At 38.2% G+C, this 15,314-nt stretch overlaps 1 protein-coding gene and 1 non-coding gene across 2 annotated transcripts; one reads left to right on the top strand and one right to left on the bottom strand.

Annotated features, from left to right (window-relative positions):
• Positions 1 to 709: 709 nt before the first annotated feature.
• On the bottom strand, positions 710 to 5,129 carry LOC140005290 (uncharacterized). Its single transcript, XM_072046072.1, has 2 exons — positions 2,353 to 5,129; positions 710 to 1,160 (listed from the first exon to the last, which is right to left on the bottom strand). Exon 1 carries the CDS (start codon positions 3,638 to 3,640, stop codon positions 2,366 to 2,368), a length of 1,275 nt encoding a protein of 424 aa, XP_071902173.1. The 5' UTR covers positions 3,641 to 5,129; the 3' UTR covers positions 710 to 1,160; positions 2,353 to 2,365.
• Positions 5,130 to 9,663: 4,534 nt separating this feature from the next.
• On the top strand, positions 9,664 to 9,770 carry LOC113740512 (small nucleolar RNA R71). The gene has a single exon (XR_003460507.1). It is a non-coding gene; the product is annotated as a small nucleolar RNA R71 (small nucleolar RNA).
• The last annotated feature ends 5,544 nt before the right edge of the window (positions 9,771 to 15,314 follow it).

The raw sequence follows: 15,314 nt of genomic DNA, 5'->3' as shown, positions 1-15,314 counted from the left end.
TATCTCTTTGAAATTTCAATTGGTAAAAGAGGATTTTATCGGAAACTAAAAACAATTAAGCAATTCAACTAAAAATAAGTAATTAACTAACACGAATATAGCAGGAATTAAATCAAGAATAGATAAATTCTAACCAAGGATACAACTACTCAGACACAGTCTATTTATCCGATAATTGATGCAAGAAAGATTCACTTGATTTATTAATAGGCTAGTTATAGTAGCCGACGAACTCTAACGACCAATTTTTTCTTAATTTATTGATAACCAAAGTACGACCATTGATTACCCCTAACTAGAAAATACTCCTAAGTACGACCGTAGGAATTAATTTTTCAATTGCATTAATAACTAAAAAAACCTAATTCCAATCAATAACACGCTACGAGGATTATTTAAATTAGATTGCACGTTCCCCTAGTCTGTAAACACGCCAGTTGCCACTAATACTAATCAATCAAACAATTACGGATTTAATTAACTAATTTGCCAAGAGATTAATAAATCACATTGAACATCGGGTCCTTGACATCCAATTAATAAAATAATCCTATGAAAATTCAAGTAGACAACATGCAAATATTAACAAATTGAGAAACGCGTGAAAACTAATTAGATCTCACAGATTTTCGGGACTGCGCCGTTGAGTTGATCCTTGACTAGATGGCAGGCTTAGCACGCCGCATAAATAAATCTTCACGCAAATTAATTGATTGCAAATGCATCACATTTTTCATTAGAAAACCAGAAGCAAAAGATATTCTTCCCGTTAGAAAATATTGTCGAACAGTAGGCGTGTGCCTGACAAGGGAAAAGAAAGAAAACTAAAAACTATGCTAAAGACTAAGCCCGCCGTCCTAGCATTCTGTACGATTATACCTTTTCAAGGCCAAAAGAAAGATGACTAATGCTATCTCCAGTGGTCCCCATGAATTAGGAACAAGCATAACCAAAAGAAGAGAACTTCCAGCACCAACCCAGGCCTTCCGTCTTATTTTGTTTCCTATTATTAGTAGGACTCCTAGTCAGCCGCTATTAATCAGCCAGAAGCAAAAGGAAATCCGTCTCCTTCTCAGCACCATGTGGGCCCGGTTAGTGAAGCCCTTAGAAGTTTTCATTTTCTCCAAAAAGTCCCTCCTATTTTGTGCTTTTCCATTCCACTCCCTGATATTGAGTCCAAATACCAAATATAAGTAGATATTAACAATTAAAACAATATTTGGCAAAGACAAAGGGGAAAATTAACAATAAAATTACTAACAATTAACACCCTATCAATTCCCCCCACACCTAAATCATGCTTACCCTCAAGCATGGAGACAGCAATTGAACACCAAAATTCGACAATGGCTATTGCTCCAACTACCGTATTGCCAAAATACCCAGGAAAACATATATCAAGTATCACAGGTCAAGATCAAAGAAAAATCACTCTGGTTAGCTTCTAAACCACCAACTCGTCCAATTTAAAGCAAACTAATCTAAGAAAAAGGAATGATTGCTCACATTTATCAGCCAATGGTCCAACTATTAACCAAATCTCAACATTAACTCCACAAATCGGCAAGCTGACTTTTATCACTTACTAACACAACCTTCACTTTTCTTTTTTTTCGCACTTTCCTATTTTCTCTTTTTTTTTTTTTTTGAGAATAGCAAAAGACTTAGTCTCTAGCCATTAGAGCTTTTTGACGCGAACTCCAACATTTGTCAAATGAAGGAGCCCGGTTACTCAGCTCCTATCGCTATATGACCACGTACTCATAGAAATCACTACCTTTTGACGCGAGAATCGACACTTTAGGTGAAAATCCCCGGTTACTCAGTAGTAACAACTAGCGGAGTACAGTCAACTCTTATTTACAACCATATAGCACAATATCTAAAAACAACACAAAAATAACAGCAGCCAGCGTCAAATTTCCAAACATAGAGAACTAAAATTAATAACTGGACCAATTCACATGAAAAACGCCAACAATCATTCCCTATGCCTAGAAAAGTTATCCAAAAATTGGAAAAGTCAAACAATTACTGATATTCACCAAAAAAATGTTCCTGAACTCAACCACATTAACTTGATACCCCTTTATTACTAAAACTTGGCAATATCAGAATTAGAGACAATAACCCCAGATCAAAACTTGGTATTCATATAAGAACTGATCACTAGAAAAAAAAGCAAAGAAAATAAATGAAAGATAGGCAAAAACAAACTAAACATAAAGGAACAACCTCTAGAGACTAAAAACTGGAAAAACTAGCACCACAACGATCCCCCCCACACCTAATTCACACATTGCCCTCAATGTTATAATGTAAAAGCAGAAGGAAGGAGAAGGGCAACGGTACTCCCCTGAAGTCGTCAAAACAGGGGTGGCTCAGGTCGAAATTGAGGATCAAGGCCTACATGATGCATAAATGCTGCCAAATTCTGCGCCATGTTATTCAAGTTGATGCTAATGTTGGTCACTCGAGTCTCCAGTCTCTTAACTGTGTTCCGGAGTTGGAGCCAGTCGTCGGCCCCTGGGGTAGGAGGCGGAGCAGAGGTAGACAGGCCAGGATCACCGCCAGCAGTAGAAGAACGAGCAAAAGAGGAACGAGGGGGGACACGAATCGGTCCCGGGGGAACAACCTCCCACCCGTTGTCACCCTCCTGTACCAAGCCCATTTTCTCTAGACAAGGAATGTCTAAGGGCTCCATTTGACATGCTACATGCAAATCATGGTTAGAGAGATCAAGCAGATGCAAATTAACAGCCAAATGAGTAATATAGGACCCAAGAATCAGGGGGCGCTTCTTTTTAGGCAAAACAGATTTAAACTGAGAAGCGAGCCAGCACCCCAAGTTAACCTTGATGTTATTATGCATGCACCAAATAAAGAAAAACTCCGGCTTAGACAAAATGCCCGAGCTATCTCGCCTACCCGAGAAACTATAGGCTAAGAAGCGCTGGATATAGCGAGACGCCGGGTCCTTAAGATAACAACTCTTAGAATGGCGGGGGTCATACTCAGCACAGTCGACAGACATATCCTCCCAAATATACCGATAGCGGGAGAAAAAAGGCTCTATGTAGTCACACGCACTCTCGATATACTCACGAGACTCAGCATAGGCTGGATCAATAAAACCAAAGGCTAAGTTGAAGTCAGTAATGGAATGGTGGAACTCCTGACCCATCAAGCGGAAACGGATGACATTGGGGGTAGAAACTGTGTAACCAGTGGGGAGGTTGAACTCAAATGTGGCATAGAACTCCCTAACTAACTCAACAAAGGCCGGGCGGTCAAGAATACGAGGATAGGGAAGCCATCCAATGGCCTCAATCAACCTGTCAAAATCAACTCTAATATTTAGAAGACCCAAGGTGGCGGTATCCCGATAGCGACAGGGAATAATCCGCCGTTCACAACAACTAGCATACCGTTGCCTATCGGCGGGATTGGTGAAGTCCAAATTACTCCCAAAATGTGTAGGGTCAGAGATATGGACGCCTCTCTGCCGCCCAAGGCGAGCCCTCCTCCCAGAGGAAGAAGGTTCGTGCGAGGGGTTAGAGGCAGGAATGGAGGACTGGGGTGGGGGAGGCTGAGAAGTCCTAGGGGTCCTAGACCTAGAAGAGGACCGTGGCTTTACCATGGTAACTAGCAGGCAACCCAAAATTGCAGCAGGTGTTCCAATGAACTAAGTAATTGAAATGACAAGACAAAATACTTTCACACAAGGCAATTAGAGGCAACCCACTTTAATAAGCAAATGCAAAGTCACAGTTATATCCCAATTCAGCAAACAGGCGCAGAAAAGGACCCACAATACCAGAGTACAGCTCCCAACAATGCACCCAAACAACAAGTCTAACAAACTCAGAGTGGTGCCATTGGCTAATCAAAAGAACAAATTTCAGCAATTGGACACAAGACCATCCAAAATCTCAACAACTGTCTCCAATTGGACAGTCAAATATCCAATTAAACCTACCAAAATTAGCAAATGACCCAAGAAACCAACAAAACCAGCAACCACAGTTCAGAAGTTGGACTAGGCAACACAATCACAAATGCCCAGTAGTCACAACTCAATCAATCAGGCAACCAATAACTCCGGATTAACAAATGTTAAACAACTACCATCGCCAGTACCACTGCTGAATGCAAAGGGAAAAATTAAATCAAATAGTCAACTCAAATTTGATCCCCACATATGAAAATAGAAGCTTCAAGTAGTCAAAACCCAAACAATATTCAACAATGTAATCAATACCAGAGAATATCCCAAAATGGAGCAGCAAATAAACTTAGTTCCACCAAAATTAACCCCAGAAAATGCCTAAATCACCCCCTGCTATTAGCTATCAAGAAACCCAAGAAACAAAAGCGCCCAAATTCCAGCAATAGAAGAACCAGAAAAATACTAATCGAGGTTGAAGATTCAATACCTCCACCTGTCAATTTTGACAGGTGGGAATGGCGTGGCTGTGGGTGGCGTGAGCAGCGCCGCCCGGCAGTTGGCGACGGCAAGCTAGGTGGGGAGGAGCGAGACCGAGGGTGGAGCGAAGGAAAGGCGGCGTCGTCGTGGAGCTGGTGGAGGTGGAGGTCAGTGGGGGCGCGCGAGGTTGGAGGAGCGGTGTAGCAGGTGGCGGCGGCTGGTTGGAGGTTGAGCTGAGGTGGGGGAGAGAGAGGGAGGAGCGAGCTTGGGCTGGGGTGAAGAAGGAGGCCACGGCGAGCGGCGGCGAGCGATGTGAAGTTGGTGGCGCGCGGCTGCTTGGTGGGCTTCAGGTGGCGAGAGGTGAGTGAGAGCGAGGCGGAGGGAGAGCTGGTGGTGCGAGGTGAGTGATGGACCGCGAGGTGGAGCTCGGAGCTTGGCGGCGGCTGGAGAAGCTGGTGGCAGGGACTGGCGTGCTCTGGAGTGGAGCTCGCGGCAGAGCTGGGGGTGGCAGCTGCTGGATGGAGGCGCGCGTGGAGAGCGGCAGGGAGAAAGGGGCGGCGCGCGGCTGTCGCGCTTGGTGGTGCGCGCGAGGCGGCGTCGATGGCAGCAGCGGCGGCTTGGGAGTGAGATCGAAGAAGAAAAGAAGGGAAAAGGGAAAGCAGCGGGGAAGAAGGGAGAAAAAAAGAAAAAGAAGAAAGAAAGGAAAGAAAAGAAGAAGAAAAAAAGAAAGAAAAAAGAAGAAAAGAAAGAAAAAAAAAGAAAAGAGAAAAGGGAAAAAATTATTTTATTTTTTTTCTTTTGGGTTTTTATTTTATTTCTATTTTTTTCAAAATTATTCAAATATTAATCGACCAAAATTTTTCTTTTTTTTTATTTTTCTCCTTTTTTTTTTATAGATTTTCTTAATTTTTAAAAATTTTTTAAATTTTTAATTAATTAATTTTTTTAGGGTTTAAAAAGAAAATAATCCTTCCTTTTTCTTGCAATAGTAATAACAAAAATTTTTTTATATTTTTTTAATTTTTTATTATTTTTTTTTAATTCATTTTAGGGTCGTCAAACACCGCGTGGACACGTCAAGATTATAAAACGTCCACTGACCTTGAGTCACTTTTGCGTGCCCTTCTCACGCGGACACGCTAAGCTTTCATTTCCTGCCAATCGTCGCGAGGTGTTAAGGTTTGATCAACATGGCGCGGGTACGCCAAAATTGGCAAACGTCCACTGACCTGGATCACTTTTGCGTACCCTTACCGCGTGGGCACGCCAAGATTCCTGTCTTGGTCAAAGTAGAGGAAAACATTAAAACCGATTACTACCCAAATGGGAAACGACATGATTAAAGAATTGAACAATTAAAATGAGAAAATTAATATTTGGCTTGCCTCCAAATAACACCTTTTTATAATGTCTTTGGCTAGACATAACCTAAAATTTGCTTAAACTAAGCAAGTCGGGTCTTCCAAATGCATCATCTCCACCCGTTCAACCGGAAACCCTTCATAATACGGTTTAAAACGGTGACCATTCAATATAAATTTCTTCTCCGTTTTCAAACTTTGGATCTCCACTGCACCAAAATGAAATATATTAGTCACAACAAAAGGACCAATCCAACGAGAACGTAATTTATCTGGAAATAACTTTAATTTGGAATGGTACAGTAGAACTTTTTGCCCATATTCGAACGTCTTTCTAGAGCTCTGTTGGTCATGAAAAATCTTATTTTTCTCCTTATAAATCACCGCATTCTCGTGTGCTTCATTTCGAATCTCCTCCAATTCTTGTAATTGCAACTTTCTGTTGAATTTCACCCTCCTCGATGTCCATATTGCACTGTTTTACAGTCCAAAATACTCTATGCTCGAACTCGATGGGGAGGTGACATGACTTCCCAAATACCAAATGATAAGAGGACATGCCAATGGGCATCTTGTACGCCGTTCTATATGCCCATAAGGCATCTTCAAGCCTCATACTCCAATCCTTCCTATCAAGTCGAACCATTTTCTCCAAAATCGACTTGATCTCTCGGTTTGATGCTTCCGCCTGACCATTTGTTTGAGGATGGTAGGATGTAGATACCTTATGTAAAACGTCATACCTCCTAAAAAGTGCAGCAATCGTCTTGTTGCAGAAATGGGTACTCCGATCACTTATAATAGCTCGCGGCATCCCAAAGCGGACAAAAATATTAGATCTTACGAATTCTGCAACCACTTTGGAGGTGACTTTTGCTTCCACCCATTTCGAAACATAGTCTACGGCAAACAATATATATAAAAAACCATAAGACGAAGAAAAATGACCCATAAAGTCAATACCCCAAACGTAAAAGATTTCAACAAAAATCATTGGGGTTTGGTCATTTGATCGATACGAGAAATATTACCTACTCGTTGACACTTATCACATAACTTACAAAATAAGTATGCATCCTTGGAGAGGGTCGGCCAATAAAACCCGCTTTCTAGCACCTTACGAGCCATTCTCTTTGGTCTAAAGTAATCTCCACACGCAAAAGAGTGGCAATAAGTTAAAATAGATTGGAATTCAAGTTCACTTACACATCTTCAGATGATTTGGTCAGCACCACGCTTCCAGAAGTAAGGATCATCCCAAATATAAGACTTTGCATCACTCCTTAACTTGTACCTCTTTGCCTTAGACCATCCTGCAGGAAACTTGTCAGTGACTAGAAAATTTACAATATCCGCATACCAAGGCAAAGATAAATTAACAAAAAATAAATGCTCATCGGGAAAGGTTTCTCTCAACGAGATGTCGTCTTTTACGACTTGTACTCGACTCAAGTGATCTGCTACCAGATTTTTCGCCCCTTTCTTGTCTCTGATCTCCAGGTCAAAATCTTGTAGCAATAGTATCCACCTTATAAGTCGCGATTTTGCCTCTTTCTTGGTCAATAGATACCGCATTGCTACATGATTAGAAAAAATAATAACTTTAGCACCTAGTAAATAAGACCTGAATTTCTCTAAAGCAAAACTACTGCCAAAATCTCCTTTTCAGTGGTAGAATAGTTTAATTGAGCTCCGTTTAATTGATCTTTCAACCTATCAAACGCCCCCTTACATGCTTCATCGAACTTAATGTGCACCTATTATCCAACCTCCGGACTGGAACTTACCATTCGAGATCATGTGCGATGCCAGCAATCATGCCATGGGTGCGGTGCTGGATCAAAGAGTAGGAAAGGCGGCCCATGTTATATACTACGCATCTCAAGCCTTGAACGGAGCTCAATTAAACTATTTTACCATTGAAAAGGAGATTTTGGCAGTAGTTTTTGCTTTAGAGAAATTCAGATCTTATTTACTAGGTGCTAAAGTTATTATTTTTTCTAATCATGCAGCAATGTGGTATCTGTTGACCAAGAAAGAGGCAAAATCGCGACTTATAAGGTGGATACTATTGCTACAAGATTTTGACCTGGAGATCACAGACAAAAAAGGGACGAAAAATTTGGTAGCAGATCACTTGAGTCGAGTACAAGTCGTAGAAGACGACATCCCATTGAGAGGTCATTTCTGACTCGAAGTGCCTGGTCAAGACAACTTCCAACTCATCCCTGCTTTCAATTTAAAAAACCTCCTGTACCGCAGGCTCAACAACATTTACAGAGAAAACGGAGATAACATTTGAATCTAACGGATATTTCATGATTTCAAAAATGTAAAAATGAACAATCTTGCCATCAAATTTCATGGACAAAGTACCCTTGTTTACATCAAATTTGGTTCGGGTTGTGCTCAAAAAGGGTCTACCCAACAATAAAAGTGAGAGGTCGTGGGAGTGTTCATCATCCATATCAAGCACATAAAAATCAGTTGGAAAAACCAATTCATTAATTTTTACTAAAATATCTTCAATCAACCCGTCAGGGTATGCATTGGTTCGGTCAGCCAGTTGGATTATTATTCCAGTCTCTTTTCAAAGACCTAAATGCAAAAAAGCATATATGGACTTTGGTATGACATTTATCGACGCTCCCAAGTCTAACATGGGCTTACCAATCAAGGTATTACTTATCCTACAGGGAATAGTGAATATACCTGGGTCCTCGCATTTCGGTAAAAACTTCCTTTATAAGATTGCTGACACGTTCTCCCCCACTACCACTCGCTCATCTCCTTTCAACCGCCTTCGGTTGACACACAAGTTCCTCAAAAACCTTGCATATTAGGTACTTGCTTGATCGCATCCAGTAGGGGAATGTTGATTTTCACCTTACGAAAGATCTCCAGGACCTCTTTCTCCTTGTTCTGCTTCTTTGATTTCTCTAACCTGCTAGGAAAGGGAGGTGGATTAGTCTTAACTCTAGTAATCAGATCCGGGAGTACTTTTTAATCCTCGTTGTCTCTGCCCTCCTCTTCCAATTTTTTCTCGATTCGTTTCTTGTCCTTGTCCTTAGGAATCACCGGTTCGAGTCATTTGACTTCCTTGCCACTTCTCAAGGTCATTGCACTCACATTTTTTGGATTCAACTCAGGCTGAGATGGCAACTTCCCTTGAATTTGGGACTCCAAACGATTGATCGTGATGACCATTTGATTTACTTGAGTTTGCAATGATTGCACTTGTCCCAATTAATTCCTTATGCTTTGCAAGTCTGAATCCTTCTTTTGTTGATTTGTGAGTAGTTGCTTTATCATCTCTTCCATAGACGGACTTGAGTTCGAAGGGGGTGGTGGTGGGTGAGGTTGGTACTGCTGTCGGTACCCTTGTTGCCTATTTGGTACGAAATTGGACTGTCTGTTCCCTCCATAGCTGAGTTTGGGATGATCTCTCCAACCAGAATTAGAGGTACTTGAGTAAGGGTCGTACTGCTTTCTTGGCGCGGGCGCGTGACTGGGCACATTCACTTATTCTGCATTTTCTTCTTGAACTAGTGGACACATCTCTGTAGAATGACCCAAGGCAGCACATACCCCACACACATTGGCTTGTGAAGCACTTCCCACAACTAATTGTCATACGAAAGATGTCAATTCAGAAATTTGTTGTTAGATGGAGGATATTTCTATCTCATTCACCCTACAGGTCGGGACATCCTCTCTTGAACCAAACTGCTGTAAATTTTTAGCCATCGCCTCAATCAACTCCCATGCTGCCCGAGGAGTTTTGTTCACTAACGCCCCTCCACTTGCAGTATCGATTATACTCTTGTCCCTAAGAGTAGCCCCTCATAGAAATATTGGATGAGCAGTTACTCACTTATCTGATGTTGAGGGCATTTGATGCACAACTTCTTAAACCTCTCCCAGTACTCAGAGAGAAACTCGTCTGGGTGTTGTTTGATACCGCAAATCTCCTTCCTTAGACTTGCAGCTCGAGACGCATGAAAATATTTGTCTAAGAATTTCTTTCTCAATTGGTCCCACGTAACAATACTACCTGGTGATAGGTAGTACAGCTAGTCTTTCGTAGAGTCCTTCAAAGAGAAAGGAAAGACTCTCATTTTTATCTGCTCTTCTGTGATTCCCGAGGGTTTCATGCTGTTGCAAACTACATCAAACTCTTACAAGTGTTTATACGGCTCCTCACCTGGTAAACCATAGAAAGATGGTAAGAGATGAATTAGGTCAGATTTTAACTCAAAAGATGCGTTATCATTTAAACTTGGAAAAGTAATGCACAAAGGTTACTGATTTAAATTAGGCGCAGCCAGCTCCCTTAGTATTTGTGTATTTGCCATGGTGACTTCCTCTTGATCCGAGTCACTCGAAGTGTCACCAAACGAATCTGCTGGTTCAACTTCTGGCTCAGGTCTCTGAGATGCAGCACTGGAGTGCTCCTCTCTGAGCTGTCTGGTCTCTTTTCTTGTTCTATGTGCGGTCTTCTCTACTTCAGGGTCGAAAATTAATTCGCCTGTACGAGAAGAACGAGGCATGCACTAGAAAAGTACCAAAAAATTAGAACACAAATGAACTTAAAAAGAAGCAAATAATTAACGTCAGCCCCCGGCAATGGCGCCAAAAATTGACAGGTGTCGAGCCTGTATAATAATAAAAATAGAACCTAACTACCACTAAAAGCAGTCAATAATTAACCCTAGGTACTGGAACAGGGACTCTAGGTGTACAATGGGTTACTTGATTCACTTTGTTCCCAAAGAATTTGCTTAATCCGATATACCAGAATTAATTAATTGACAAAAATTACTAAAAAGTAGACAGTGACAAGCAGGATTGTCTCCCCAGGGACTGAAAATATTTGTCTTTTTGAAATTTCAATTGGTAAAAGGGGATTTTATCGGACTGAAACTAAAAACAATTAAGCAATTCAACTAAAAATAAGTAATTAACTAGCACGAATATAGCAGGAATTAAATCAAAAATAGATAAATTCTAACCAAGGATACAACTACTCAGACACAGTCCATTTATCCGATCATTGATACAAGAAATGTTCACTTAATTTATTAATAGACTAGTTATAGTAGCCGACGAACTCTAACGACCAATTTTTTCTTAATTTATTAATAACCAAAGTACGACCATTGATTACCCCTAACCAGAAAATATTCCTAGGTACGACCGTAGGAATTAATTTTTCAATTGCATTAATAATTAAAAAAACATAACCCCAATCAATAACACACTACGAGGGTTATTTAAATTAGATTGCACGTTCCTCTAGTGTGTAAACACGCTAGTTGCCACTAATACTAATCAATCAAACAATTACGGATTTAATTGACTAATTTGGCAAGAGATTAATAAATCACATTGAACATTGGGCCCTTGACATCCAATTAATAAAATAATCTCATGAAAATTCAAGTAGACAATGTGCAAATATTAACAAATTGAGAAACGCATGAAAACTAATTAGATCTCACAAATTTTCGGGACTGCGCCGTCAAGTTGATCCTTGACTAGATAGCAGGCTTAGCCACGCCGTATAAATAAATCTTCACACAAATTAATTGATTGTAAAGACTTCATGTTTTTCATTAGAAAGCTAGAAGTAAAAGATATTCTTCCTGTTGGGAAATATTGTCGAACAGTAAGCGTGCCTGACAAAGAAAAAGAAAGAAAACTAAAAACTATGCTAAAGACTAAGCTCTAGAGCCGTCCTAGCCTTCTGTGCGATTATACCTTTTCAAGGCCAAAAGAAAGATGACTAATGCTATCTCCAGTGGTCCCACGAATTAGGAACAAGCATAACCAAAAGAAGAAAATTTCCTGCACCAACCCAGGCCTTCCGTCTTATTTTGTTTCCTATCACTAGTAGGACTCCTAGTCAGCCGCTATTAAGTATTAATCAGCCAGAAGCAAAAAAGGAAATCCGTCTCCTTCTCAGCACTATGTGGGCCCGGTTTGTGAAGCCCTTAGAAGTCTCCATTTTCTCCAGAAAGTCCCTCCTATTTTGTGTTTTTTTGTTCCATTCCCTGAAATTGAATTCAAATACCAAATATAAGTAGATATTAATAATTAAAACTATATTTGGCAAAGACAAAGGGGGAAATTAACAATAAAATTATTAACAATTAACACCCTATCAAACACCTCGTCTTATTTGTTAAAAAAAAAAAAAAAAAGCCTAGGTGGGATCAAAAAATATCTAAATCAATAAAGGAGCAATTGACCATTAAAAAAGATGGATATTCCAAAATATTTGATAGTTTTTATTTTATTATCTAGGTTTGGTAAAACAAGTTTCTATTTCTTTATGCAATTATTTATGCATTACTTTTGATTTCATCCTCATGGTTATGCATAAGTAGGCTACTAATCCATCTGGTAAAGAAGTTTGGGGTGGGAAAATTGTCTCAAATTGTTAAGATGCTGAAATTTCAAATTCTTTTATATGATTTTTTTCTTGAAATTCATATAAAATTAAGAATATGCTAATAATACTTTTAATACTCCAGTCTACAAATTTTTCCCTTTTTGCTCTATCATTTCCTATAGTAGAAATCAAAGGCCAAAAGATGAAACAACTTTGATAATTAGGTTATTTAATACACTTGCTCAATTCCTTTACTTATTCATTGTCCTGTATGGAAGGATGCACAGACTGAGGAGGAAGGCATGATCTTAATCAAGGCCCATGCTACAGGGAAAAACATTAGCATAAATTGCAAAAACATTGAAATGTTGAGAAAATGACACTTGCTAGTACCAAAAATTTTAGTTGCTTTCACTTTTTGTTTCTTGGTGCTTTGATTGTGCAGGTTTTGTGCATAATTATGTTGAAACATAGATAAGTTTAATTAGTCAGTCAAGACACTTGAAATAAGCCTTTAACTACAATTAAACAAAACCTTGTATTCAAGATTTTCTCAAAATCTTGAAGAAAATGGATTCATATTCACATACATGAGAATTATATAACAAGAAGAATAGTTTTTTATTTCTTTTTGGTGAAAATCAAAGCTGGGTTTCTTTCTATCAATAAGAGTATTCCAATTCCAATATTCCTGGAAAAGGTATCGTAATAAATGCAAGGAAGAGGTGTTTCTGTTAGGCAACAGCTCAAATAGACTCAAAATGCAATAAATAACATATGTACCACCTGGTTTTTACCTATTTAGGCAAGGCGGTTGGGAATGAAGTAAACACTACAGAATTTGGTTATCTTTGGTTATCTTCTTTTCTTTGTCGTGGAGTTGAACAGAAAATGTAGCAATCAACCAGCTAGCAATCAACAAGTTACCTTGCCAACCAATTCCTTGGAACCTCAAATTGAAAAAGGATTTTGAATCTCCGAGATTTTGAGCACCTTGATGACTTACTATTACCGGGATCATCTTTCAACCCTAATGTATGAATCCAATCTACTAAATATGCCTCTTGATTCCTTCTTTAATGGATCTTCCATGATCGATTATGGATTTTTTAGAGTTCAAGCCACTCGAAGAAAATGATAACAGGCAGCTTGTTGAGCTATACTAGTAATGAAACTCCAGTAGTGGTTGCAAATTCATCTGACTGCAACTTCAAGTGGTCTAGTAGTGGATGCAAATTCATCTGACTGTAACCTTATCCCCTTGAATCTCCTAAATTTCTTTGTCCAAAATGACAGCTTTTCGTAATTTCCAATAATACCTTCTCTTCTTTGAGGAAAAAACCAAGGGGAGGTCAAAACATATCTAAATCAGCGAAGGAGCAATGGACCCTTGAGGAAGATAGGTAAACCATCCAAAAATTTGATGAGATTTTGATAGCTATTATATTATCAATTAGGTTTGCTAAAAATGTTTCTCTTGACTTTCTCAAATAAATATGCATTAATTTTAAAGTCATTCTATATATGCATAAGCAGGAGACTATTCTATTTTGTAGAGAAATTTGGGGTGGAAAAATTGTTTCAGATTGCTAATTAAGATGCTGAAAGGGAGAGTTTAAGAGCAGTGTAGCGAGAGATGCAACGATCATTTGAGGCCAGATGTCAAGGTGTGCTACTTAATTTATTTCTTAGCTAATTAATCTCCACTAAAAATATGTAAACATATGCAATCTGTCTTTCTTCCTTAATTTTGATGAATTAGCATTGAAAGATGTATATGTTCTCTTGTTACTAGATTTCCACCCTCATAAATTTATCTAGACTTTGAAATGAGTTTCTCTTTTTAACCTATATTTGTTTGGTATCAACTAGAAAAGAAGGAAAAAATTACACTTAAAATCAAGATGCAAAGGAGAATAATTTCATGTAATACATTATACATTTAAGATCTCAGAAATAACCACTTCAAAACTATTACACTTGTAGACTTGTAGTTTATGTATTTCATATTTTCATTCCACTTACATGAAATTTAAATTTTTTTTAGGTACTTTAAGTTTTTAAAAGGATTATTTGGTCATATGACTTGTTACATGAAAAAAAAAAAAAAAAGCTATTGGTAATATATTGCTTAAATCAATGATACTTGGTTTAAACTATAAAAAGTTTCAATTACTTTAAGGTTACGTTTGGATCGAGAGATTTGATGAAAGATTTGAAATTCTTTGAAACTCCTTTAGTTGTTTAGATTATTTAGGAGGCATTTAGATTTGTGAATCATCAATTATTCTAGTATTTAAATTGTGTTTAGATAATTAGTAAATTATAAATTCAAATAACTTTTAAGCAAATCAAATTCCTAAAGCGATTTGATTGAATTTCAAAATCAAATCTTTCACCAAATTTCTCAATCCAAATAAAGCCTTAAATTCTTTGCAAAGACAAATCCAGAATATTCAACATGGGACTCGAAAAATTTCTTGTAACCTTTTCATGCTATAATTTGCTTGTTTATAAGGTCATCTCTCCTAATATCATTCGAGTCCCACCTAGGAGTATCAATCCGATCAGCCTGAAAAATTTAGGTCCAAACCTTTTATATTACCGAGTCGGCATCTATTTGGGCCTAAATATAAGGCCTAATTAAATTTTGAAGTGAGTTATATTTTATTAGGTTTGACCTGATTAAATCACGGACCAAACAGTTGTATATGCATTAAATATTATATGTATTATAATGTATAAAATTTATAATTTATATATAAGCATCGTATATAATTTACAAGTAGAGGTGCCAAAATGGTTGACTTTGGTGGGTTTGGGTTGGTTAAAATGGTTAATGGGTATAAGTGACTCAACTCATTTATACCTATTTAATTAGATGGGTACAAATGAATAAGTCAAAAAATGAATTGAGTAATCTAATTACTCATTTATAACCCATTTATTTTAAATTTTTGTAAACTCATTAAATTTATTTTTACAAACTAAGTTATCAATTTATACCACCCTTTGCACCCATCATTAGTTTTAAATATTTACTTATAATGTTCAATAAGCCTAATTACCAATTTTTTTTCCATCCGTACTCTATGTCGCAAAATTACATATTGTTTAATAATTAAATAATAAG

Source organism: Coffea arabica, chromosome 4c (assembly GCF_036785885.1).
Source record: "Coffea arabica cultivar ET-39 chromosome 4c, Coffea Arabica ET-39 HiFi, whole genome shotgun sequence".
NCBI classification, from domain to species: domain Eukaryota; kingdom Viridiplantae; phylum Streptophyta; class Magnoliopsida; order Gentianales; family Rubiaceae; genus Coffea; species Coffea arabica.
This window is presented reverse-complemented; position numbering and strand designations above follow the sequence as displayed.

Excerpts from the sequence above, each read along its gene's own strand:
- LOC140005290 (XM_072046072.1), bottom strand. The coding sequence starts at position 3,640 with ATGGTAAAGCCACGGTCCTCTTCTAGGTCTAGGACCCCTAGGACTTCT.